This window comes from Saccopteryx leptura, chromosome 1, assembly GCF_036850995.1.
Source record: "Saccopteryx leptura isolate mSacLep1 chromosome 1, mSacLep1_pri_phased_curated, whole genome shotgun sequence".
In the NCBI taxonomy this organism is placed as follows: domain Eukaryota; kingdom Metazoa; phylum Chordata; class Mammalia; order Chiroptera; family Emballonuridae; genus Saccopteryx; species Saccopteryx leptura.
In genome coordinates this window covers 177,940,954-177,968,069 of record NC_089503.1, presented here as the reverse complement: position 1 = coordinate 177,968,069, position 27,116 = coordinate 177,940,954, and the positions used below count along the sequence as shown (strand labels likewise).

The following is a 27,116-nucleotide window of genomic DNA, read 5'->3' as shown; positions in this document are numbered from 1 at the left end:
AAGAGAATAACAGTTATTTAGTAATTTCCTTTCCATACTGATATATATACTCTACTAAAATTGCTTACAACAGAACATCACATTATTAACACTCTACGTCTAATGGCACATACCAGCCAAATGCAGACATGTAATCTTGAGTATAATATCATTTTCTAACATATCTCAGTGAAAAATATTGTTACTATTTCTTTCCATATTATGAATTAGCAAGATTCTTGCTTTAACATAGTCTCCATTGTTACTCTAATAAAAAAGAATTTTCCAATAAAAAAAGAATTTACTAAGAATAAAACCATGTGTAAAATGTAAGTATCACAGCAGAAAATAAAAATGCCTTCTAAAATCCTCACTTTCAAAGCTACACAATCACAGTATATATTGCAAAATCAGTTGCCACTAACAGCATTAAAAATAAGAGTTTGGAAAAGCAAGTTCTGGAGGTCACATATGTGCCCTGAAGAATAAAAAGAACATGCTACCAGGAGAATTGTTATATTGTTTGAAAGGAAATGAGAGGGAACATCTCAAATAGATGTGGAATTTCTAATCAAAAAATTCTGTGGCAATTGTACAATTTTATAAAGTTAAAAATACTTTGCAATGCTCTGGAAACACTAACAGTGACATGTTTTGTGGTCAGAAAGGTCACTTTTATTCTTGCTACTTCCAATTTATTGTCTGTTTTTTGAAACGTTTTGTGCAACTAGTTTATTTTCTGTTTTATTTTTCAGATCATATCACATTTCCAATCTGCCAAATGCATTTTTAGAAGAGGAAGTTATAATTTCAAAAAAAAATAATTAAGGACATTTTTCTACAACCTATATTCTGTGCATAGAAAATAAGCTGAAAGCAGGTCTGCTGACATTGAGTTTAGGTTATTAATAATCATTGCCAATGATCAATGTAATAATTATCTATGTACATTCTGAGGAAGAGAATAGAAAAATATTACACACTCTGTACCATTTCTGTGAATTATAACATGACAACTGAATAACTTTTATATTTAATTCCATCTTCTTAAGACATGTGAAAAAAACATTTCATCCACCAGAGAAAGCCTGTTTTTACATTTCCTACGTGATATCCCAAGGAACTACTCTGAAATCATGGAGTTGTTAGGAACACAGGAAATATACAGTATATGACTGCTGTTCAGAATAGCTGTGGGCTGAAACCAAGTCAGTTACTACAGGAAAGGCACTATTTCCTGTTTGCAAAATTTCTTCTCAAACAAGATAAGTAATTCTCAACATCTCAAGAGACATTAAAACTGGGCAAACTGTGGGCAATCATACGAGACTGGTTCACAGTCAGCCACAGACCGCGCTCAATTTGGCAGCACAGGGACACATAGAACACTGAAGTCTCACAATCAGACATAGATAAAGCTGAGAGAAGAGGCAACAGTAGTAGTGGGAGACACACTAAGTACTTTAATCTGTGAACTTGGTATTATTATTATTATTATTATTATTGTTTCCATTTACACATATGGAGATTGAGGTTGAGAGAACTTCATTTACAATATGAGAAAGCAACTTAACCATCATAATGGTCAATATCCCATTTAAATTTGTCTTCTCTTATTTTCTCAGCTTTTAAGGTTTATATTTACTATTACTCATATATACATTTTCTATATTTGCAGTAAATGTTTAGAACTCAATCAGTAAACTGAACCATTGTAATTGTCATGCCAAGATAAACCCATTTTGAAATCTATTGGGAAACTTTGTTTGAAGGCAAAAGGAGAAGAAAAAAATGTGGGGTGGGATGAGAAGGAGGAGGGCACTGTGGAGATGGAGACACGTGTCTTCTCCTCCCTATACAATCTAACAGATAGCACAGATGAATTTGGCCTCTCTTTCATGAACATACAAATAAGGACCTGCAGTGCACCTCCTATTCTATGGCCACCTTCATTAGGGTCGGTGGCAACCATCACTTTCCTCATACCTCATACCTTTATTTCCATCCAGCCATGCACCCCCAAGTAACAATCTAAAAAACCAAAAAACAAAAAAGCAAACTGCTATGCAAACAAAGTGTCAAGAAAATCACTTCAGTCTGTCCATCCAACCAGATCATCACTCCATATCACCCCCTCTATAGAAATTCTGGGGCACTACCTCCCTCACAAATTTTCTACTACCAAAATGCAACACCAGCATTTTAAACATCAAGCTTTATTTAAATTTCTAAATATAAATGAAATACATACTCCACAGAAAGCAACTACCTTTTCAACTCTTCATAGGAGGTCAACAAATTCTTCTCAGCTCAGGAGGTTAGAGGAGTCAGTCCCCCCTCTGCCCCCTGGCACATTTCTAGACCACTGTCTGTAACTGCTTCCCACCACTGTCCTCTCTTCTGAAATTCACAGCACAGATTTCTACTTCCCTTGTGAAATCCTCCTTGATACCCTAGAAAAATTTCTCATTCCCATATTTCATGCTACTTAAACTGTACAGCCAGGCAACAAATCTATCACTGGACAGGATATATTTATAGAACAAACTTTTACAATCTAAATCCCAATAGCCCCCAGACATGAAAAAGATAATGGAGTTCATCACCACCAAACTAGTATGACAAGAAATGTTAAAGGAACCTCTTTAAGAAAAAAGATAAAAAGAAAAAAATCAAAAATATGAAGAATAAAATAGCAATAACCACTTTAAATGTAAATGAATTAAATGCTCCAATCAAAAACATAGGGTGGCTTAATGGGTAAGAAAATGAGACCCTTACATATGCTGCCTACAAGAGACCCACTTCAGATCGAAAGACAGACTAGAAGTAAAGGGATAGAAAAATATGTTTTATGAAAACAGAAACAAACAAAAATCTGGAGTAGCAATACTTATACCAGAAAAAAATAGAGTTTAGCAATAGAGACAGGGAGAAGGACAAGAAGCATCAACTCGTAGTTCTGGCATTTCAGTTGTTCATTGAATGCTTTCTGATAGGTGCCTTCACAGGGGGGCTCCAGATGAGCCAGTGACACCTTGCTCAAGCCAGTGATTTTGGGCTCATGCCAGCAACCTTGGGTTTCAAGCCAGAGACCTCTGTGCTCAAGTCAGCAACCATGGGATCATGTTGATGATCCCACATTCAAGCCGGAAACCTTGGGGTTTCAAACCTAGGACCTCAGCATCCTAGGTCAATGCTCTATCCACTGTGTCACCACTAGCCAGGCAGACAAGACAGACTTTAAAACAAAGGCTTGAACAAGAGACAAAGAAGAACCCAGCAAAACCACTTCTGGGTATTTATCTGAAGAAACCCAAAACACTAATTGAGAAATACATATACTTCCATATATTCATTGCAGCCTTATTTATAATAGTCCAGATATGGAAGCAACCTAGGTGCCCATCAATAGACAAGTGGATGAAAAAGCAGTGGTACCCAGATACAATGGAATATTACTCGCCCATAAAAAAAAACAACAATGAAATCTTGCCATCTTCAACGACATGGGTGGATCTAAAAAGATACTATACTAAGTAAAATAAGTTAGACAAAGAAAAACAAATATCATATGATTTAATTTGTATGTGGAATCTAAAAACAGAATAAATGAACAAACAAAACAGAAAAAGACTCACAGATACTGAGAACATTGTGGTGACTGCCAGAAGGGAGAGGGGCTGGAAGGGACTGGTTGAAAAAGGTGAAGGAATTAAGAAGTACAAATTGGTAGTTACAAAACAGTCATGGGATGAAGTACAGCACAGGGAATATAGTCAATAATATTGGAATAACTAGGTATGGTGCCAGTTGGGTACTAGATTTATTGGGGTGATCACTTCATAGGTTTTATAAATGTCTAATCAGTACATTGCACACCTGAAACTAATAAAATATTGTTTGCCAACTGCAGTTGAAAAATTAAAAAAAATTTTAAAGAAAACATTTTTAAAAACCAGTTGCTATTCTTCAGGGTTGGGGGAGTAGAGATTAATACTGGTGCTACAGAAGAAGAAAACAAAAGAGCAACACTTGGATATAATGCCCAAAATCTGACTATACAATAGTCTTTGGAGTAATGAGAGGAAAGTTTTACAAATAAAAATAAGCCTTAAACAGCAGAAGCACCTTTGTTGCTGAGAACCCAGTCCAAGAGGAAGTACAATCTATTTTTCAACAGAAAACCCCAGAGTGTTCAAAAGATAAACTGCCAACTTCTGAAGAATTAATCACAGTCTTCTATTAGGAAAAAAACATCAGCCCAGAAGGAAATGAAACATGCTCTCAGGATTAAGAACCTTCTCAACCTTCACTGACCCTTTTCCTTTCCAGGCAGGTGCAAGTTTGATAAATATAATAATATCCCCAAGTAAGACTTTTGACTTACTGAGGTTTTTTACTTTGGTAGATAATTTTCAGATTTAGAATTAGCCACATATTTCTATAACCCTGTATCAAGAGTGCTTTGCACATAGTAGGTTTAAAAAAACCAAAAAACAAAAACGTCTACTTAAATTTTTTTTAAAAGGCTACTTAATTTAATAAGTGAATTCAGCAACAAACACTTCTCATGTAGCCAAGAGACTTGATAACAAAAGACATGAGAGTTCATTATACTAGTCTCTCTACTTTTGTATATGTTTAAAAAGTCCATCGTCAAAGTAAAAAAATTAAGATATGAACACATTTAGAAAAGCTCTCAGTATTCCTTATGGCTTAAATCAGTGGTCCCCAACCCCGGGACCGTGGACCGGTACCGGTCTGTGGGCTATTTGGTACCGGTCCGCAGAGAAAGAATAAATAACTTACATTATTTCTGTTTTATTTATATTTAAGTCTGAACGATGTTTTATTTTTAAAAAATGACCAGATTCCCTCTGTTACATCCATCTAAGACTTACTCTTGACGCTTGTCTCAGTCACGTGATACATTTATCCATCCCACCCTAAAGGTGGGTTTGTGAAAATATTTTCTGACATTAAACCGGTCCGTAGCCCAAAAAAGGTTGGGGACCACTGCCTTAAATAACAGTGAGATAAGCTAAAATGTAAGCTGGCATGTCTAATAACTGCACAGAACCTGGATGCACATAAATGAGTGAGACCAAAAGTAAAACATAAAACGGGATTTTCTTCTTTGAAGGCAAGTGAGGTCAGTCTTCTTAATTAGCTTGGAAAGGCAGGTCAGCATGGAACTACTCCCAACAGTTTGGACATAAAGAAGTTGCAACTGGAGGCAGTGCATTCTGTGGTGCTCATTTCTTCTCTTGGTCTAATTTAGGAGAAGGGCAGCAGAGAGGAGTCCATGTCTCTGCACAGCGTTCTCCACCCAATTCTAATGCATATGTCATAAACAGCGTCATTACATACTTTATGAGTTTAAATGAACAAACAAAAGAAACAAAAACTCATAGACACAGACAACAAACAGTATGGTAGTTACCAGAGAGAAGGGGGTAGGGAGTTGTAAAGGGTAAAGGAGGTCAAATATATGGTGACTTTGGGTGGTCAGCACACAATGCAATATAACAGATGGTATATCATAGAATTGTACATTTGAAACCTATATAATCTTATTAACCATTGACACCCCCAATGAATTTAATTTTTTAAAAAGGCTCTATTGCTGAAACACCATGACAAAACTAAATGAATGCAATTGGCAGAGTATGCCTTGAGAGCTGACAATGAACACACATGGGCCATTAATAAGGATACTGATAAAACACTAAAAGTAGTGCCCTTTATAATATAAGCAATGCATTCCTTCATTCTCTGCTCACTAAGGTAGGAGAGTGATGTAAGACATGAAGGGTCCTGGATTTTTCTGAATCAACAACAAAATAGAGTGGAGGGTTGATTTATGGCATTTGCAAAGACACCAAACTTCACACTTACTTTTGCAAAGGCTTCAAAAATGTCAAAGGAAGGTGGCAACTGCGAAGCATCCTGTATTTCTTCGCTCATGAAATGTTGAAATGTCATTGCAAGTTGCCTGAGGCCCTCTTTCTTATCTTCAGTCAGTTTGTTAATATCTTTTTTTAAAGAGAAAGAAATAGCACAATCACATAGTGAATTTTTAATGCATAAGTGTCAGGTGTTCAAAGGTAACTGTTCAACTAGATTATTTCCTGCCCTAGATTCCATTCTGACAGAGAGCAAACACATACCTTTTTATTTTTTACAACTACAAATCATGATACATATTTAGCAATTCAACTCTGCCAAAGTTCATCTACAATAGAAGCTCAAACACCTATCAAAACTAAATAAATAACCTACAGATGAAAAGAATATTAGAAACAAAATCAGTAAAAGTGGGTGTTACCAGGTTGTCTACCTCATCCTGTACACGTGTTCAAATCATGATAAATGCGTATTAAGTCAGTGAATATAAGGAAACTTTTCCATGAATCAATTTACAACCAGGTCACACCTAACAGAAATAGTATTGTCACACAGGCCGAAAAAAAAGAGAGAACTAAAAAGTTCATCTAAAGTTCAAATTGGTAAAATCTGTCACTTGAAAGGACATCAACAAGAAAACATGGATCAACCAAAAGAACTCTGAACTTCCAAGTTATTTCCTGGTTCCAAGTTATTTCCTGAACTTCCAACAAGGTATGGTGCTGCCTTAACCAAAACAGAAATAGAAAGTTTAAAAGCCAATGTCACCTTTTTAAAAACTCAGTTTAATTTATATACCACAAAGGGTTGTTAAAACTAAGAGTGCTGGCCCTGGCCGGTTAGGCTCAGCGGTAGAGCGTCGGCCTGGCGTGTGGGGGACCCGGGTTCGATTCCCGGCCAGGGCACATAGGGGAAGCGCCCATTTGCTTCTCCACCCCCCCCCTCCTTCCTCTCTGTCTCTCTCTTCCCCTCCCGCAGCCAAGGCTCCATTGGAGCAAGGATGGCCCGGGCGCTGGGGATGGCTCCTTGGCCTCTGCCCCAGGCACTAGAGTGGCTCTGGTCGCGACAGAGCGACGCCCCGGAGGGGCAGAGCATCGCCCCCTGGTGGGCAGAGCTTCGCCCCTGGTTGGCATGCTGGGTGGATCCCGGTCGGGCGCCTGCGGGAGTCTGTCTGACTGTCTCTCCCCATTTCCAGCTTCAGAAAAATACAAAAAAAAAAAAAAAAAGAAAAAAAAGAAAACTAAGAGTGCACAATTCAATTAATGTTTGAGTACATTACACTTAAGCCAGCATGTACAACACTGGTACTGAGCAGGGTTCATGTTAACAGTGCAACTCACTGCAAGAGATGTTAGTTTTTTAGCAGTAATAGGTCAAGGAAAAAATTATTAATTAGTTCTCTATTTAGACTTGAAAACATGAGTTGAACCACAGCATAGCTCTGCTGCTTATATCAGGTCTATATGTACTCTTTTTTTCTTTTTTTTTAATTTTTAAAGCTTTGATTCATTTTAGAGAGAGAGAGAGAGAGAGAGAGAAGGTGGGTGAGGAGCAGGAAGCATCAGCTCCTATATGTGCCTTGTCCTGGCAAGCGCAGGGTTTTGAACCGGCAACCTCAGCATTCCAGGTCGATGCTTTATCCACTGTGCCACCACAGGTCAGGCCTACATATATTCTTTAAATTACTTGTCCAACATAACAATTAATCCAATGAGTTCTCCCTTTTTTTTCCTTTTTTAAATTGCGGTGAAATATACTAACATAAAATTTACCATCTTTCTTAACCATTTTTTAAGTGTACAGTTCAGAGGCATACAATATACTCACATTGTTGTGCAAACATCACGACCATCCACCTTCGTAACACTTTCCATCTTGTAAAACTGAAACTATCCCATTAAACATGAACTTCCCACTGATGCCTCCCCACAGCCCTTGGTAACCACTGTTTTTCTGTCTTTACGATTTTGAGTACTCTAAGAACCTCACATCAGTGAAATCATACAGTATTTGCCTTTCTGTGATTAGTTTATACCACTTAGCATAATGTTCTCAAGGTTCATCTATGAAAGCATATGTCAGTATTTCCTTCCTTTTTAAGGCTGAATAATATCCCATTGTGGATACATAACACATTTTGCTCATCCATTCATCCATCAATGGACACTTGGGTTGCTTCCCTGTTTTAGCTGTTCTGACTAATAACTGCTATAAATATGGATGAATAAATATTTGCTTTCAAGTTTTTTGAGTGTATAACCAGACTCCAGGGTCATGGAAATTGTATAATTAATTTTTTGAAGCACCTCTGTACTGTCAGCCATTGCAGACATACCACTCTACGTTCCTACCAACAGTTCTTCCACATCCTCGACAACACCTGTTTTCTCTTTTTTTTTTTTTCGTTGATAGCTGCCATCTTAGTGGGTGTGAGATGTTTATCGCACTGTAGTTTTGATTTGCATCTCTCTAATGACTGGTGATTCTTAAATAATAATTTATTCTCAGTGGCACTTTGGACTCCATGACCATAAATCTGTACTAGATTTGTCTCCATCCAAAACCATTAAACTGTGTAGCAAATTTACTCTGTGAACTCTTGTTACTCTTGGGTAAGAGTTATTCATAACTTCCATGAAAAGGATCTGTGCCAAGACGAAGAAAAAATAAACCCTATAATTACTTAACACTCAGATTTAGAAAGCCCTTCAGTGTTCCCAACTAGCTTGACCACTATCCTGGCGGTTCAGGAGAAGAACAACGCTCAGTGCGGTCAGAGAGCCTAAGTTTCGCTACTTTCCTTATTATCTCAAGGGCCAGTGAACCTAAATGTGGAACACCACAACCTCACCCCATTCATATCACTGTTCCCTGACAGCAAAAAGAAACCAAGAGTGGGAAGAAGAGACTAAGAAAGGGAGAGACAGAACAAAAATTATTTTGTCAACTGGACTAGGTGTCCCACTCCCCTGGTTGCCTCACCTGGCACTTTATAAATTCCAATATGGCCAAAGCTACCCTGGAATAAATTAAATAAACCAACGTTAGATTTCCCTCACATAACAGAGAGACAAAAACAAAGCAATTCACCAGCTCAGACAATAAATGACAGGAATTTTGTTAAAGATGCTGATTGACAACCACTTACTTGATTCCAGATCATAAAATGAGTAAAGTTTCTCCGATTCAGAAGGTGTTTGTTCCATCTAGGAAGGGAAAACACCAAAAACAACTTCACATTTTCCAATACAGAAATGAGTATGTTTGAGTATCCTTAGACATTTAAATGAAAGTCTATTAAAAAGGCAAATTTCCACACAGTATATTCCTTCTCTTCATTACTTTCTATTTAATCAGTAACAACTTTCAAATAAAATGTAAGTTGTGACGTAATCCTCAGCTTAATTTTCAAATGCAAAACTCTTTTACAAGTTTTCATACTTTTATTCTTTTACCAGCTATACTCACACAAGTTGTATCATTATAAGAATTTTATTACAAATTATCATAAAAAAGCAAAGGTGATTGAATAAAAATAATAAATTTATTACAAACTGTACGAACTTGGGCAAGTTACTTAACCTCAAGTCAAGAGAAGTCAAGAGCCTTTTCTGGAACACAGAAGTAACAATGGCACCTGATTCGCTGGGCTTGTGGGGATGAAATGAGGTACACCATGTAAAGCAATTATCACAGAGCACAGAAATAGTAAGGGCCCAGTAGAAATTAACTATCATTACTACTGCTTTCTATTCTATTTTGATTCAGCAGATCGGGGTGGAAACTGAGAACCAGGATCTTGGGTGATTCTGAAGCAACCCATTTCTGCTCTAACAGTGGCTCTCTATATTTTCAATATTAATAAAGTAGAAAAACAAGTTCACACTCAAATATAATAATGATTGTACTTTTAATATCCTGTGGGTGAAGAGATGCATAATGATAAAGTTGCTCTGAATATATTAATGCTTTGAAATAAATTTGTATTTTTCAATTCAATACAATGTACACATTTGAAAATAGTAATATATGCATTGTACATTCAGTCCTAAGACAAAACCTCTATAAAATTCTACAGCCAAAAAAGTCTATTAAAACAGGACAGCACAGAGCTGGAGCCTGCAATAATCTGATAAAGAGATATTCATACTAATGCCTGATCCAAAAACATCTAGAAGTTGTCACAAGGGGTGGCTTTCACAGAAGCCGCTAGCTGTTCTGGCAGAGTGAAGAAAAGAACTGAAGAAACGACTTCACTGAATCTTGACTATAAATAAAAAGATAAGTACTCTTCCAGGGAAGATTCATTTTCCTCACATTAAAATCTCACTTGAAGAGGCAACCAACAAAATTATATACATGCCCTGTGCATTAGTTCATAGAAGGAAAGTACTTCAGGCAAGGTAACTAATGTCTCATGTGACAGATATCGGACCTTGTGTCTCCAGTCCCAGGAGATGACACACAGGGCCTTCAAAGCAAGGCCATGCACTTCATCACTGCCACTGACTCTGTGATCAACAGGAAAACAGCCAGCTTTTGTCTAAAGACACTCCCTGGACTGATACACCTTCTATCTTCCCATGGGTTTCAGTTCAGCCTTAAATAGAAATAACACATGCAACTGCAAGTGCTTTCATTAAATTAAAGCCCAAGAATATTTCTCAGGCTCTATACTCACAAGTTTGAAGACAACTCTGCCAAGAAGCCGGACGGAGTCTGGGGGGTACCTGGGTTTGCAGCTTCTGAGGCATTTGCATTCGCGCTTGTGGTTGGGCCAAGCTTTTTTCTGTGAAGACAGGGTAGGAGAGTACACAACACATAAAAATTTAACTTCCATTTACACTGGTTTTGAATGTTGACGGTTATCAACATTAATTTAATTGCAATAGCCTATATATAACTGCAATTTAAAAAAAGGCAGTACTTTAAACCCATTAATGATTCAGGATTCAGTCTTTGCAAGTGTGCCATTACTAGGTGGGCATTAAGAGTGCCCACTTCACCCTTGTCCTTTAATTTGCCCCTCGGCTATTACCTAGCTGGTGAAGTCCAAAGAAAGAATCATTATGACTACTTCATAAATTTATAAAACAGTCATTTAGCTGATTATATAGGATTCCGTAATAGACAGTGATGTTGAATACAAAAAGAAAATACAGTTTAAATTTGAAAATAAAACACATGGTTCAGGAAAATTAAAACACAGCTGAGAGCCTTCTGAATTTCTCTGTTGCTAAAGTGAGTTTAGAACTATCAGGGCCCTGGCCGGTTGGCTCAGCGGTAGAGCGTCAGCCTAGCGTGCGGAGGACCAGGGTTCGATTCCCGGCCAGGGCACATAGGAGAAGCGCCCATTTGCTTCTCCACCCCTCCGCCGCGCTTTCCTCTCTGTCTCTTTCTTCTCCTCCCGCAGCCAAGGCTCCACTGGAGCAAAGATGGCCCGGGCGCTGGGGATGGCTCTGTGGCCTCTGCCTCAGGCGCTAGAGTGGCTCTGGTCGCAACATGGCGACGCCCAGGATGGGCAGAGCATCGCCCCCTGGTGGGCAGAGCGTCGCCCCATGGTGGGCGTGCCGGGTGGATCCTGGTCGGGCGCATGCGGGAGTCTGTCTGACTGTCTCTCCCTGTTTCCAGCTTCAGGAAAAGAAAAAAAAAAAAAAAAGAACTATCAGGAAGGCTAACAGAATAAAAAATATCAAGCCTTTTTCTTTATAAAGCTAACAAAGAAAAGGAGTAATTAGCCAAATATTTAGTTTTCCCAGGGCTAACTTATTTATGTTGTTCTGACCTAAATATTAACAGTGCCCCTTTTCATTCAGAAAAGCGTAGTTTGGATGATAAATTATATGGTCACTTAATGCATGATTTAACCATGAGCTGGTATAGCTGAAGAGACCAGTGAGCCACTCACCAGTCTTGCAACTCTAGTGATGAGAGGGCTAAAGGGAAGGATGCTCTCTCTCGAAGTCTTGAGACAGAAATGCCATGGTTTCAATTATATGAATTATTTCATGAAATTAAACCCAGAATATCTACTTTTTAGCCCTAGTCAGTGGGAGAAAGCAAGACCAAATGTCTAATATGTTCTATTCTAACTGAGAATTGGAAGTTCCATCACTGAAATACCTGATGCTCACAATACATTTTTCTTTTTTTTATAATAGATTTTAATTATATTGTGATTACATAGATTCTAGTGTCGCCCCGAATGCATCCCCCTCCACCGTACTCCCCTCAACATCTCCCTTGCTCTCCTCCCCACAGCACCCTCCCCTTCCCTTCAGGTTTATCCATCCTATCATTTCCCTCTGTCCTCTTTTCCTCTGGTCCCTTCGATCCCTCCTCTGTCTCAATTCCATTCCTCAGTTCACATTGTTCATTGCATTCCTCAAATGAGTGAGGTCATATGATATCTTTCTTTCTCTTCCTGGCTTATTTCACTTAACATAATAGTTTCCAGGTCCATCCATGTTGTCGCAAAAGGTAAGATTTCCTTCTTCTTCATGGCCCCCTAGTATTCCATTGTATATCTGTACCATGGCTTTTTAATTCATTCGTCCACTGATGGACATGGCTGTTTCCTGATCTTCACTATTGTGAACAATGCTGTCATAAACATGGGGGTGCATTTCTTCTTTTGAATCAGTGCTATGGTGTCCTTGGGATATATTCCTAAACGTTGGGTGGCTCGGTCAAAAGGCAGTTCCATTTTTAATTTTTTGAGGAATCTCCATACTGTTTTCCACAGTGGCTGCACCAGTCTGCATTCCCACCAGCAGTGCAGGAGGGTTCCCTTTTCTCTACATCCTCGCCAGCACTTATTCTGTGTTGTTTTGTTAATGAGCGCCATTCTGACTGGTCATTTCTCTTATGATTAGTGATATTCAAATTTTTTCATCTGTCTGTTGCCCAACTGTATGTCCTCTTTGGAGAAGTGTCTATTCATTTATTTTTCCCATTTTTTGATTGGACTGTTTGTCTTTCTGGTGTTGAGATTTACAAGTATTTTTTTTAATTTTGGTTATTAACCCCTTATCAGAAGTATTGTCGAATATGTTCTCCCATTGTGTAGTTTGTCTTTTTATTCTGTTCTTATTGTCTTTAGCTGTGCAAAAGCTTTTTAGTTTGATATAGTCCCATTTGTTTATCCTGTCTTTTATTTCACTTGCCCGTGGAGATATATCAGCAAATATATTGCTGCGAGAGATGTCGGAGAGCTTACTGCCTATGTTTTCTTCTAAGATGCTTATGGTTTCACAACTTATATTTAAATCTTTTATCCATTTTGAGTTTATTTTTGTGAATGGTGTAAGTTGGTGGTCTAGTTTCAATTTTTGTAGTAGCTGTCCAATATTCACAACACCATTTATTAAAGAGGCTGTCTTTACACCATTGTATGCTCTTACCTCCTTTGTCAAATATCAATTGTCCATAAAGCTGTGGGTTTATGTCTGGGTTCTCTGTTCTATTCCATTAATCTATAGGTCTGGTCATATGCCAGTATCAAGCTGCTTGAGTACAATGGCCTTGTAGTATAACTTGATAGCAGGAAGTGTGATACCTCCCACTTTATTCTTCTTTTTCAAGATTGCTGAGGCTATCCGTGTTCTTTTTCGGTTCCATATATTAATAAATGCTTGGAATATTTGTTCTATATCTTTGAAGTAAGTCATTGGCATTTTAATTGGTATTACATTAAATTTATAAATTGCTCTGGGTAAAATAGACATTTTAATAATGTTTATTCTTCCTATCCAAGAACATGGTATATGCTTCCACTTGATCGTATCTTCCTTGATTTCTTTTATCAGTGTTTTATAATTTTCCGAGTACAAGTCTTTAACCTCCTTGGTTAAATTTACTCCTAGGTACTTTTATTTTTTTATTGTTGCAATAGTGAAGAAGATTGTTTTCTTTTTTTTTTTTTTTTTTTTTTTTGTTTTTATTTTTTTGAAGCTGGAAACGGGGAGAGACAGTCAGACAGACTCCCGCGTGCACCCGACCAGGATCCACCCGGCACGCCCACCAGGGGGCGACGCTCTGCCCACCAGGAGGCGATGCTCTGCCCCTCCGGGGCATCTCTCTATTGCGACCAGAGCCACTCTAGCACCTGGGGCAGAGGCCAAGGAGCCATCCCCAGCACCCAGGCCATCTTTGCTCCAATGGAGCCTTGGCTGCGGGAGGGGAAGAGAGAGACAGAGAGGAAGGAGAGGGGGTGGGGGTGGAGAAGCAGATGGGTGCTTCTCCTGTGTGTCCTGGCCGGGAATCGAACTAGGGACTCCCGCATGCCAGGCTGACGCTCTACCACTGAGCCAACTGGCCAGGGCCAAGATTGTTTTCTTAATTTCTCTTTCTGACAGTTCATTGTTGGTGTATAAAAATGCCTCTGATTTCTGAGTATTAATTTTATATCCTGCCACCTTCCTGAATTCATTTATCAGTTCCAGTAGTTTTTTGACTGAGACTTAAGGGTTTTCTATATACAGTATCATATCATCTGCAAATAATCATAGTCATACTTCTTCTTTTCCAATTTGGGTGCCTTTTATTTCTTCTTGTTGTTTGATTGGTGTGACTAGGACTTCCAGAACTATGTTGAATAGGAGTGGTGAAAGGGGGCACCCCTGCCTTGTTCCTGATCCTAACGAAATTGTTTTTATTTTTGCCCATTGAGTATGATGTTGGCTGTGGGTTTGTCATAGATGGCCTTTATCATGTTGAGGTATGTTCCCTGTATTCCAACTTTGTTGAGAGTTTTGATAATGAATGGGTGCTGAATTTTATCAAATGCTTTTTCTGCATCTATTGATATTATCATGTGGTTTTTCTCCTTCCTTTTCTTTATGTGATGAATCACATTGACTGATTTACAAATAATGTACCAGCCTTGCCTCCCTAGAATAAATCCCACTTGATCATGATGTATGATTTTATTCATGTATTGCTAGTTCCGGTTTGCTAATGTTTTGTTGAGGATATTAGCATCTAAAATCATCAGGGATACTGGTCTATAATTTTCTTTCCTTGTTTTGTCTTTGCCTGGTTTTGGAATCAGAATTATGCTTACCTCATAAAAGGAGCTTGGAAGTCTTCCTTCCTCTTGAATATTTTTAAATAGCTTGAGAAGGATAGGAGTTAGTTCTTCTTTGAATATATGGAAGAATTCACCTGTGTAGACATCTCGCCCAGGGCTTTTGTTTGTTGGGAGATTTTTGATAACTGTTTCGATCTTTTTTGGTGTAATCGAAACAAATCTTTTTGGTCTGTTTAGGTTTTCTGTTTCTTCCAGATTGATTTTTGAAAGATTATATGTTTCAAGAAAATTGTCCATTTCACCTAGGTTATTTAATTTTTTGGCATAGAGTTCTTCATAGTATTTTCTTACAATCCTTTGTATTTCTGCTGTGTCAGTTGTTATTACTCCACTTTCATTTCTAATTTTATTTATTTGAGTCCTCTCTCTTTTTTTCTAGGTAAGTCTGGTTAAAGGTTCATTGATCTTGTTTACCTTTTCAAAGAACCAGCTCCTGGTTTCATTGATCTTCTGTTGTTTCTTTAGCCTCTATGTCATTTATTTTTGCTCCAATCTTTATTATTTCCTTCCTTCTACTACCTCTGGGCTTTACTTACTGTTCTTTTTCTAGTTCTTTTAGATGCAGGGTTAAGTTGTTTATTTGAGCTTTTTTATCTTCTTAAGGTATGCCTGAAATGCTATGAACTTACCTCTCAGGACTGCTTTTGTTGTGTCCCATAAATTTTGAGTTGTTATGTGCTTGTTATCATTTGTTTCTAGAAATTTTTTATTTCTTTTTTTATCCCAGTTAATCCATTCATTATTTAATAACATGCTATTTAGTTTCCAAGTGTTTGAGTATTTTTCCGTTTTTCTGTTATCGTTGCTTTCTAGATTCATGCCATTGTGATCAGAGAGAGTGCTCGATACGATTTCGATCTTCTTAAACTTATTGAGACCTCTTTTGTGCCCTAACATGTGGTCCATCCTAGAGAATGTACCATGAGCACTTGAAAAGAATGTATATTCTCCTGCTTTAAGATGAAAGGTTCTGAAGATATCCATTAAATACAGTTTATCTAGTGTGTCCTTTAAGGTTGCTGTTTCTTTGTTAATTTTCTTTCTTTTCTTTTCTTTTTTTTTTTCCTGTATTTTTCCGAAGCTGGAAACGGGGAGAGACAGTCAGACAGACTCCCGCATGCGCCCGACCAGGATCCACCCGGCACGCCCACCAGGGGGCGATGCTCTGCCCCTCCAGGGCGTGGCTCCGTTGCGACCAGAGCCACTCCAGCGCCCGGGGCAGAGGCCAAGGAGCCATTCCCAGCGCCCGGGCCATCTCTGCTCCAATGGAGCCTCGCTGCAGGAGGGGAAGAGAGAGACAGAGAGGAAGGAGAGGGGGAGGGGTGGAGAAGTAGATGGGTGCCTCTCCTGTGTGCCCTGGCTGGGAATCGAACCCGGGACTTCTGCACGCCAGGCCGACACTCTACCACTGAGCCAACCGGCCAGGGCTGTTAATTTTCTTTCTTGAAGATCTATACAGTCATTTTAGTGGGGTAATGAAATCCCCTACTATTATAGTACTGCTGTTAATCTCACCCTTTATATCCATCAAAGTCTGCTTTTTATAATTTTGTGCTCCTATATTAGGTGCATAGATATTTATAATGGTTATATCTTCCTGTTGAATTGCTCCCTTTATCATTATGTAGTGACCTTCTTTATCTCTTACTATAGCCTTTGTTTTAAAGTCTATTTTGTCTGATATAAGTATTGCTACCCCAGCTTTTTTTTCATTTCCATTTGCATGAAATATTTTTTTTCCAACCTTTTACTTTCAGTCTATGTGTTTCTTTTGTTTTGAGGTGGGTCTCTTGTAGGCAGCATATGTATGGGTCCTGTTTTCTTATCCATGCAGCTACCCTATGTCTTTTGATTGGATCATTTAATCCATTTACACTTAAGGTTATTATTGATATGTAGTTGTTTATTGCCATTTTATTCCTTAAAGCTACATTCCTCTTTTACTATATTCTTTTTCCCCTTTGCTCTATTTACAACAGACCCCTTAACATTTCTTGCAGCATTGGTTTGGTAGTAATGAATTCCTTGAGTTTGTTTTTCTGTCTGGGAAGCTTTTTATTTCTCCTTTAATTTTAAACGATAGCCTTGCTGGATAATGAAGTCTTGGCTGTAGGGTCTTTTCTGCATAACTTTAAATATTTCTTGCCATTCCCTTCTAGCCAACTTTCTGTTGGGAAGTCCAATGTCATCCTTATGGGAGCTCCTCTTAGGTAAGAGACTGCTTTTCTCTTACAGCTTTTTGTATTCATTCTTTATCTCTTAGTTTTGGTATTTTAATTAGGATGTGTCTTGGTGTAGATTTATTTGGGTTTCTCTTTAATGGCATTTGCTGTGCTTCTGGAACCTGTGTGACTTCTTCCTGCATCAATTTAGGGAAGTTTTCAGCTATGATTTCTTCAAACAAGCTCTCTATCCTTTGTTGTTTCTTTTCTTCAGGAATCCCTACGATGCAGATGTTATTTCCCTTCATGTTGTCACAGAGCTCTCTTAGAGTTTCCTCAGACTTTTTGAGCCTCTTTTCCTTTTGCTGTTCTACTTCCATGCTTTCGTTTATCTTGTCTTCTAAATCACTGATTTGACCCACAGCTTCATCCATCCTGCTTTTAATTCCTTCCAGTGTGGTCCTCATTTCTGATATTGTATTTGTCATTTCTGACTGATTCTTTTTTTATTATTTCAATGTCCTTATAATACTTGCTATTTCTTTATTTAGGTGCTCGTTATGTCCATCCATTGTTGCTCTAAGATCTTTCAGCATCCTAACAATCATTATTTTAAACTCTGCATCTGGTAATTTGGTTATATCCAACTCATTCAAGTCCTTTTCTGGGGATTTCTCTTGTTTCATTTGGGTTGCATTTCTCTGCCTTCCCATTTTGTCTGAGTATAAGAAGGGTGTGGCCACAGGAATCTGATGGGTTTGGCCTCTGTGTTCCCTAGGTGAGGTCTGTCTGCTGGCCTACCACCCCCTCTGCCGCTCCCTCAGGCATTTGGGTAAGTGCATTGCTGGTGCTGGTCCGCTGCTGTAGTCGCTGCAGTTTCCACCTCTCCTCCATGGGCGGGACTGTGTTCACGTGCCCAGGCTACAAGCCTTGGCCAGCCTTGATTTTGCCCCGCCCCCATCGGTGGGGCTGCACTCACACTCCGGTCCACAAGCCTCAGCCGCAGGTGGGGCTGCGCACCTGCGCTCATGGTTCCCAGCTTTTACCTTGCCCCTGTGGACCACTCTTGCTCACCCGGCCCTCAGCCGTGTGTTGAACCACTTTTGTGCACCCCTTCCGCCACCACAGCCACCCTCAGCCTCTTCCCCGCCGGGCAGGACTGAGCTCATGCCGAGTCTCAGTCACGGCCAGCCCAGCTTTCACCCCCACCTACAGGACTGCATTTCTGCATCCCGTCACCACCGTCCGCCCTCTGGTGAGTACTGAGCAGTGTGTGTGTGGGGGGGGGGGCAATGCAGCTCAGACCTTAGCATTCAATACTGTATCCCTGATGGCTCCCTCCTTCTAAGCGACTCTGCTCTAAGTGCAGCAGGAGATCTTCTGTTTGGCTGGTGACCTGCTTCCCTTTGCTGGTATTTCTGGTTCCAGGAAAAATATTCACTCTTGATTTAAGGAGTGACTCAACCCAGGGGTTAGGGTGGCTGTCCCTCAAAGTGTTTCTCCCTGTGTCTCCTAGATTACACTCTCTTCCTGCTAATCTAGTCCTCTTATCTCTCCCTGTCCCCCAGAGCCCCGGGTGAGTGGTTGTAAAAGAGGTTTCCTGCGTGGTCCCTTTAAAAATAATCCTAGATCTACCTGAATCATTACCAGCTAGAAGCAGCGGTCATTGGGACTTGGACATGAGCTGCAAAGTATAGAATGGTGACAACAATTCCAGTGCCATGCGGACTTTTCCTGTGGGGAACTTTCCTGGACTCCTGCTCCCTGTGACAGCTCCTAACAGACTGAACTGTGGTTGGGTTGCATTTTTCAGGGATTTGGCATGGTGATGGGGTCAACTTGGACTTGGTGAACATGTTAAGGACACTACTCTTTTAGGGATTCCTGCTGTATTGGCCAAGAGTTTGCTTAAAGGCTTTTAATCACTGTAAAAAAAAAAAAAATAGAGGACTGGATGAAGAAGATGGGGCACATATACACCATGGTATACTATTCAGCTAGGAGAAATGATGACATTGGATCACTTACAGCGGAATGGTGGAGTCTTGGTAGCATTGTGCGGGGTGAAATAAGCGAATTAGAAAAAAACAGGAACTGCAGGAGTCCATACATTGGTGGGACATAAAAGCGAGACTAAGAGGCATGGACAGGAGTGTGGTGGTTACAGGGGGTGGGGGGAGGGAAGGAGGGAAAGAGGGAGGGGGAGGGGTACAGAGAGAACTGGATGGAGGGTGGCGGAGGACGATCTCTCTTCGGGTGATGGGTATGCAACAGAACTAAATGACAAGATAACCTGGAAATGTTTTCTTTGAATGTATGTACCCTGATTTATTGATGTCACCCCATTAAAATAAAAATTTATTTATAAAAAAAAAAAAAAAAGAATCCTAGGTCTGAGATCTGTCTCTTTCCCGCAAACAGTATACTGGCTTGTTTTGCAGCTAAATACTGTCCATATGTCTCTTCGAGGCTCTGGCACTGCAGGCTGGGGCTTTGTTCCTGGGGCCCAGGGCCCTCCCCTCTCTGCTAAACTTATTTCCCGCCACATCTCTCTGGGCTGCCGTTCACTCCTGGGAGTTAGGCAGCCCTCTCCGCGTTTCAGCTTTTCTTTTTTTACCAGTCTCAGTGTGGCTTCTTCGGTCTTCCTTTGTTAAAGAATCCTCTTAGTTTAGTCCAAAGTTGGTTTTTCCAGATGATTGTACTTAAAATTAAGTTGTAATCCACTTTGGTGCTGGGAGGTGGAAGTTGGTATGTCTGCCTACTCCATCACCATCTTGCTGCCTCTCATGATACTTTTTATTTCAGAGTTTTTAAGTCTGCTTCCCAACTTCTGGGCTGATACAATCCGCCTAGGTGGATTTCTCTTTTCCACTTGTAGAACAAACACACAGCACAACCAAAAATTTCCAAAGAGCTGCAGCTACTTTAAAACTGTGTCAAGTCTGCATTTTGCTCAGAAAGACTACCCTATCAAGTTGTTGGGTGAAGGGGTGGTTGGTTGTTGTTACTTCCTAACATCTGAATCCTGGAGACAATGTTTACTAAAGGCACACCGCTTCTTTCATCAACTCTACTCATGGCTACCTCACTGTGTTCCTTCATATCTGCAATATCAATGTTCTGAATGTGATGTTTGTAATCTTTTGTTTTAGTATTTATACTTCTCACTTCTAAACAAGACTGTGTTGCTTCGAAGTAAAGATGTGTATTAAGTAAAGTTGTAAAATTAGAAACAGAAAATGTTTAAATTATGAAAATAGTCCTATAGCATTTACTAAACATTCTACAGTGTGTCTGACACATGAGTAAGCAGTTAAAAAAGAGTATTTCATTTGATATTCACAATATTCCAAATGTAGGTCCTTATTATAAAGGTGAAGAAAGTAAAGCTCAACTGCTGGGATCTAACTACTCAGCTACATAAATAGAAAAAGGGGGGGGGGTAAAAATTCTTATTATGCTAAATGTGACCTACATAATTACTATGTTGTGTACCACACTTATTTGAGTTACCTTAAAGGCAAGGCTGAAAAAAGAAAAGCATAATAGCTTATATAATTCTCATCTGACAGAAAAGAAAAATACAAAGCTTCACCAAGTATTAAATCATAGGAGGAATTTATTCTGAGAATGCTAATCAACATACTAGACAATGCCTTCAACAATACTTTATAACTTTAATGGCCTTTCACACAGCTACTTCTAATGCCTGTACTCACTAAAAGGCTTAATATTAAAATATAACTACTGCGCAACCAAACAGCGCTGCGATTGGCCCACCACGAAAGCTGGACCAGGGAAAAAATGTTTCCATTATTCAGGGAGCTAGTCTTGGAAGAGCAATTAGCAATACCAATATGTGTAAGATCCCTAAAAAAATATGGTTCCATTGTCAAATAAGTTTTAAAAACATAGTATAATGAAGATCCTACTTAGGGATTCAAAATATTATGTTTAGCTTAGTATATAGAAGTTCTAAAAAGTTGCATTAAAGAAACATATATGTTACTTAACAGATATTCCCCAGATTGTAATTGCCATCCTTTGGGAAGTTAGGTTGGTATATACTGACTCAAATATAGCTACATACTTTCTTTCCTTCATCTGGTCTTTGAATGAGAGTGGGTCAAATTCAGTCATTCGCACTAAGAGGAAACTAGAGAGTTGGTATTTTTGATGGCTGATTGAAGGGAGAACCCTAACTCTGGCAGAAGTTTTCATTTGGTATTGAAAGTAGAGAAGCCTGATTGGTACCCTCAATGGACTGGCTCTGTGTGGAGAAATAAACCACACAGCGCCAATGGGTCTTTGAGACAGCACCTTGGCTCCATTCAAAGCCTGATTAAGTGTCCAGCTGAAAATGATTGCACCTAGTAAAACAAGGCCAAGATAATTTGGACCAAAAGATATTTAGAGCAGATCACTTATCTCAACTACAAAGGGTCATTTATTACTACTTCGTGAAAACCTCCACATTGGAGCAGCCCAGCCCAGCTTACTAGAGTTGAGTAACAGTAAAATGTACCCCTAGGTAATGAATCAGTTGATGTTAGATGACATTATTTAAACATCCAAGTTTTTGAGAATTCTTATCAAAAACAATTTTAGGAATTTAACATAATATTGAGCTTTCATTTTTCAACAGGAATTAGAAACTATAATATGTTTCCTAAGGCTATTCCTAGATCACTGAATAAAAACATCAGGCAACATATTTATCTTCCCAATTGCTTTAGCAAAAAAAGATATTCATTCTTTTCATCTAAAAACCAAGTAAAATCTAAATAAATATTATAAATTTTATAAGCAGCCACATCACTTGAAACTAGTTGATAATTATAGTATCACCCTACTTCATTTCTTAGCATGATATTAAAATCCAAGTTTTTAAATCCATTAATAGTTAGCCTGACCAGTGAGTGGTACAATGGATAGAGCATTGGCCTGGGATGCAGAGGACCCAGGTTCAAAACCCCAAGGGTCACCAGCTTGACTATGAGCTCATCCAGCTTGAGTGCAGGCTCACCAGTTTGAGTGTGGTATCATAAACATGACCACATGGTTGCTGACTTGAGCCCAAAGGTCACTAGCTTGAGCATGGGGTCACTGGCTTGGCTGTAGCCCCCCAGTCAAGGCACATATGACAAAGCAATCAGTGAACAAGTAATGTGCCGCATCGAAGAACTGATGCTTTTCATCTTTCACCCTTCCTGTCTGTCTGTCTGTCCCTATCTGTCCTTCTATCTGTCTCTCTTTGTCTCTGTCTCTCTCACTAAAAAACAAAAAGAACATTAATTGTTAGGACTTATTTTTCAGCTTCAGCCATCACTTCTTAATAAGGCTTACTAACAGAAGCATATCAAAAAAAGGCTTACAAACAAAATCTTTTTTTTTTTTTTTTCTGAAGCTGGAAACGGGGAGAGACAGTCAGACAGACTCCCGCATGTGCCCGACCGGGATCCACCCGGCACGCCCACCAGGGGCGATGCTCTGCCCACCAGGGGGCGATGCTTTGCCCCTCCGGGGCGTCGCTCTGCAGTGACCAGAGCCACTCTAGCGCCTGGGGCAGAGGCCAAGGAGCCATCCCCAGCGCCCGGGCCATCTTTGCTCCAATGGAGCCTTGGCTGCGGGAGGGGAAGAGAGAGACAGAGAGGAAGAAGGGGGCGGAGGTGGAGAAGCAAATGGGCGCTTCTCATATGTGCCCTGGCCAGGAATCGAACCCGGGTCCCCCGCACGCCAGGCCGACGCTCTACCGCTGAGCCAACCGGCCAGGGCCACAAACAAAATCTTTTAAGCAACTACATTTGACTTTGAAGCAAAACCCCGCAATCATACAAAAACATCAGACGTTATCTTCACTCTATAAACTTTAACCCTGGTCTGGACCTCAATGGCATATTATAACGAAACATGAAATCTGCCAGTTTTTCAAATAAACTTCTTGATTCACATTTTCCTATTTTCTTCCATTATTGCAAATACAGGCTGTAATTAAGATTTTGTTCACAATATTATTGTAATGTTTTCTGCTCACATAGTTGAAAATCGACAATGATGTACAATAATCACAAATTAGCATGAAAGACAAAGGAAATTAAAATATTGTGTTAAGAAATAAACACAATGGGAGACAAGAGTATTAGATGAAAAAAAAAGGAAATAAAGACCTCTGAGTCAATTCCATTATTCAGTACATACATGACTCAAAAAACAACTTCAGAATCTATATATAGGGTGGGACAAAAGTAGGTTTAGAGTTATCTACATGGAAAATGATACATTAATTAATAAATAATAACACAAAAATAAACTGTTTCACATACTCTCAACTATACAGCTACTTTTGTCCCACCCTGTATTTTCATGTTTTACAGTATCTATTTTGATTCAGTACATAAACTCATTAATTAAACCCATGGTTGCCAATAGGGATAATCCTGAAGGTTCTTTGGGAAATTCATAGAGGTATTTTTGATACTAGTGCTTGGGAAGTACTATGGGCAATTAGTGGTCAAGAACTAGAGATGCCAGACAGACATCCTGTGTAGAATACTTCTATATAATGAAGAATTGTTCCAAGTCCAACATGAGGTGACTAACTTATTTGTAGCTATAAGCCTAGAACTACACCTTTTTTCATATATATAAACAAAAAGCTTGTTTTTACATAGCCTTAATAACACTGAGTTTTCTAGGTAAATCAAGGGAAGACTGCTTTAAGAACTTTAGCTAAAGTTATTTAATATTTCATAAAAGCAAGTGACTAAAAGCAATATTTAGTGTTTGCATGACTAATAAAATACATTTTCTGATCTGCATTTTGTACTTCCCTTTTCACAGTGACTCTGTAGAGGTATGTGTACATGACTTCTTGTTTTCTAGTCTAATCACACCTAAGCATTTACATATTATTTAATTATACATACATATTATTTCATTATAAGTTGTCGTAATTTTCTTTTTCAGGTTCCAGTTATAGCATTATATTGATACTGAATTCTGAAACTTTGTAAGTAGGTAAATTGTATTACCTATGAAATTTCACTTCAAGATAGTAGAGAGTACAATAAAAATTGTCATAGAAAGGTAAAGTTGGGTCTGAGCAGCTGAAAAATCCAGATATAGGAAAATGATACATAGGGATGTACAACACACATACACACACACACACACACACACACACTTAAAAATATTTTCTTAAATAACACAGCCTGGGGCCCTGGTTGATTGGCTCAGTGGTAGAGCGTCAGCCAGGCATGTGGATGTCCTGGGTTCGATTCCCAGTCAGGACACACAGGAGAAGCGCCCATCTGCTTCACCACCCCTTCCCATCTTGCCCCCCCCATTCCTGTCCTGTAGCCATGGTTCTAATAGAGCAAATTGGCCCCAGGACTGAGGAAGGCTCCATGGTCTCTGCCTCATGTGCTAAGAAGAGCTCAGTTGCTGAGCAATGGAGAAATGCCCCAAATGGACACAACATTGCCCCCTAGGGGGCTTTCCAGGTGGATCTCAGTTGGAGCAAATGCAGGAGTCTGTCTTTGCCTCCCCTTCTCACACTGAATAAAAGAAATTTTTAGAAAGCCTGGGACCCACCCTAGAGATTCTGACAGCAACAATGGGGTAGGATCGGGTGGGTGTTTGAATTGTTTTTAATCACCATATGGGATTCTTTTGTAGCCAAGGTTGAAGAAAACCACTAAGCTATACTGAGTTTAAAAAGAGAGATCATTATATATGTTAAAAAGATGAAACCACAAAACACATTCTATACTAATCACTAAACTATTGTCCTATGGAATGAACATTTTATAATATTGAGGTGAGGAAAGTGTTTCTAAGCAGAACATAAAAGCCAGAAACCATAAAGGAAAAGATATACATACTGAACTACATAAAAATAAATCACTTTTATACATCAGAAGGAGAAGATCTAATACCACAAACAAGATTTAAAAATAGAGCACAAACCAGAAAAGCAAAATCTAAAACATGTATGTAAACAACGTTAAATGTCTCCAGAATACAAGGTTGTTTTTACAAAATAACTTAGAAAAGGATGAATATTTCAATTTTTAAAATAGAAAAAAGAAAAAGTACATGAAAGTACTTTCTATTGTAACATCTCATCAGTCCTCTCCTTTTGTAATCAAGCAATCAAAATCAAGCACACTGGTTAAAAATAATTGATAGGGATTCAACTTTTATCAACTTAGAAATTCATACCTAGAAAATATATATATATGTATGTATATATATATATATATACATATATATAAACCACATCAATGATCAAAGAAATGCTAACAGAAATTAGATAACATAGGTGACCAATCAGTTTAGAAAAGTTGAATGAAACTAACAGTATTTAGAAGTGTCGAGAGCATAGGGATTTAGAGACTAGCCTTACTGGTAAAACTGTAAGTTTCTCCTCATTTCTCATGCGTTTTGGTAATGAATATCAAAATTTTTAATGCGCATATTGTTGGCACAAAAGTAACATTTACAATGAATAAATCCTAACAAATTTAAATGAGGTATGATGCACAGAAGTTTAAGAATGCTCATGGTAAATTTGTTGAACATACTGAATTGAAAAATTGGGAATAATGTTTTAATTTTTCCTAATAGAAAAAGTTATTTTTGCCTTTCACCTTTTACTTACCCAAATGTTTGAATTTCTATAAATATCATGTGTTATATTTATAAATAAAAGCATATATAATTATCCTACATCTAGTAACTGTGATTTGGGGATAGGCATTTTTATGTGAAGAGAAAACAAAATTACTGCTTAATAAAAACTTAACCTTTTAATGTTTATTTTAGAAAATCTATAACTCAAAGATTCAAATGTATTTCTATTTAAATGTTTAAAAAACATTTCCATGAATTCTTTTGGTAATGTCAATAAAATCTTTTGCAATGCAAAGACTCAGTAAACTTTTTTTTTTCTTTTCCTTTTTTGTATTTTTCTGAAGTTGGAAAAGGGGAGACAGTCAGACTCTCGCATGAACCCAACCGGGATCCACCCGGCACGCCCACCAGGGGGCAATGCTCTGCCCATCCCGGGCGTTGCTCTGTTGCAACCAGAGCCATGCTAGAGCCTGAGGCAGAGGCCATACAGCCATCCCCAGTGCCGGGGCCAACTTTGCTCCAGTGGAGCCTTGGCTGCGGGAGGGGAAGAGAGAGACAGAGAGGAAGGAGAGGGGGAGGGGTGGAGAAGCAGATGGGCGCTTCTCCAGTGTGCCCTGGCCGGGAATCAAACCTGGGATTCCTGCACGCCAGGCCGACGCTCTACCACTGAGCAACCGGCCAGGGCCTCACTCAATAAACTTTTATCAACTTAACTTCATCTCTGGTATTTGTAAATAAGTTAACTACTAATTATGTGCATCTTGCATGTAGAAGGTGTTCAATAGATATATCATCATTTAATCTAAAACGAGTACCATTTAGAGATATAATTTGCCATATAGTTATCATTGATTATTTGAAATTCAGGCCATCCCAAAAGAAAAAAAAGACAGTAAAATCCCTATCAATTATTTTTAACCAGTGTGCTTGATCTTGATTGCTTGATTACAAAAAGAGAGGACTGATGAGATGTTACAATAAAAACAAAAAATTAACTTACTTCTTCATTCTTACTCAAAATAACCTTTGTACTATTAACATAATTCTTCCCTCCCTCCTTGGATACAGAATCATGATAGCTCAACAACCCATTATTGTACTGTTTAAAATTGGGTTTTGGTTAAAATAAATGTTCATTGTTAAGCAGTTTATTATTGTGTGGGATAAAATATGGGAAGGGTCAACACATATTGAACCTGGTTTGGGTAAAACACATCTAATTCATGACCTGGGCTCATCAGACATTTATTCAGTAAGAGGAATGGACTCAATGATCTCTAAGGTGGTCTCTCAATGATAAAAGCTATCATTTTGTAATATCCATTCCTAACAAGTATCTG

General features: G+C 38.8%; 1 protein-coding gene across 3 annotated transcripts in view; it reads right to left on the bottom strand.

The window, feature by feature from the left end:
• Positions 1–27,116, bottom strand: part of SMYD3 (SET and MYND domain containing 3) — a 740,343-nt gene that overhangs the window by 566,548 nt on the left and 146,679 nt on the right. For 2 of the 3 annotated variants that reach the window (XM_066381715.1, XM_066381725.1), the window contains exons 3-5: positions 10,571–10,678; positions 9,038–9,095; positions 5,881–6,017 (exon numbers count right to left, since the gene is read on the bottom strand). In XM_066381715.1, coding sequence (XP_066237812.1) covers positions 5,881–6,017; positions 9,038–9,095; positions 10,571–10,678 — 303 coding nt within the window. The remainder of the gene's footprint in view (positions 1–5,880; positions 6,018–9,037; positions 9,096–10,570; positions 10,679–27,116) is intronic. The other variant, XM_066381734.1, reaches the window with a different exon arrangement.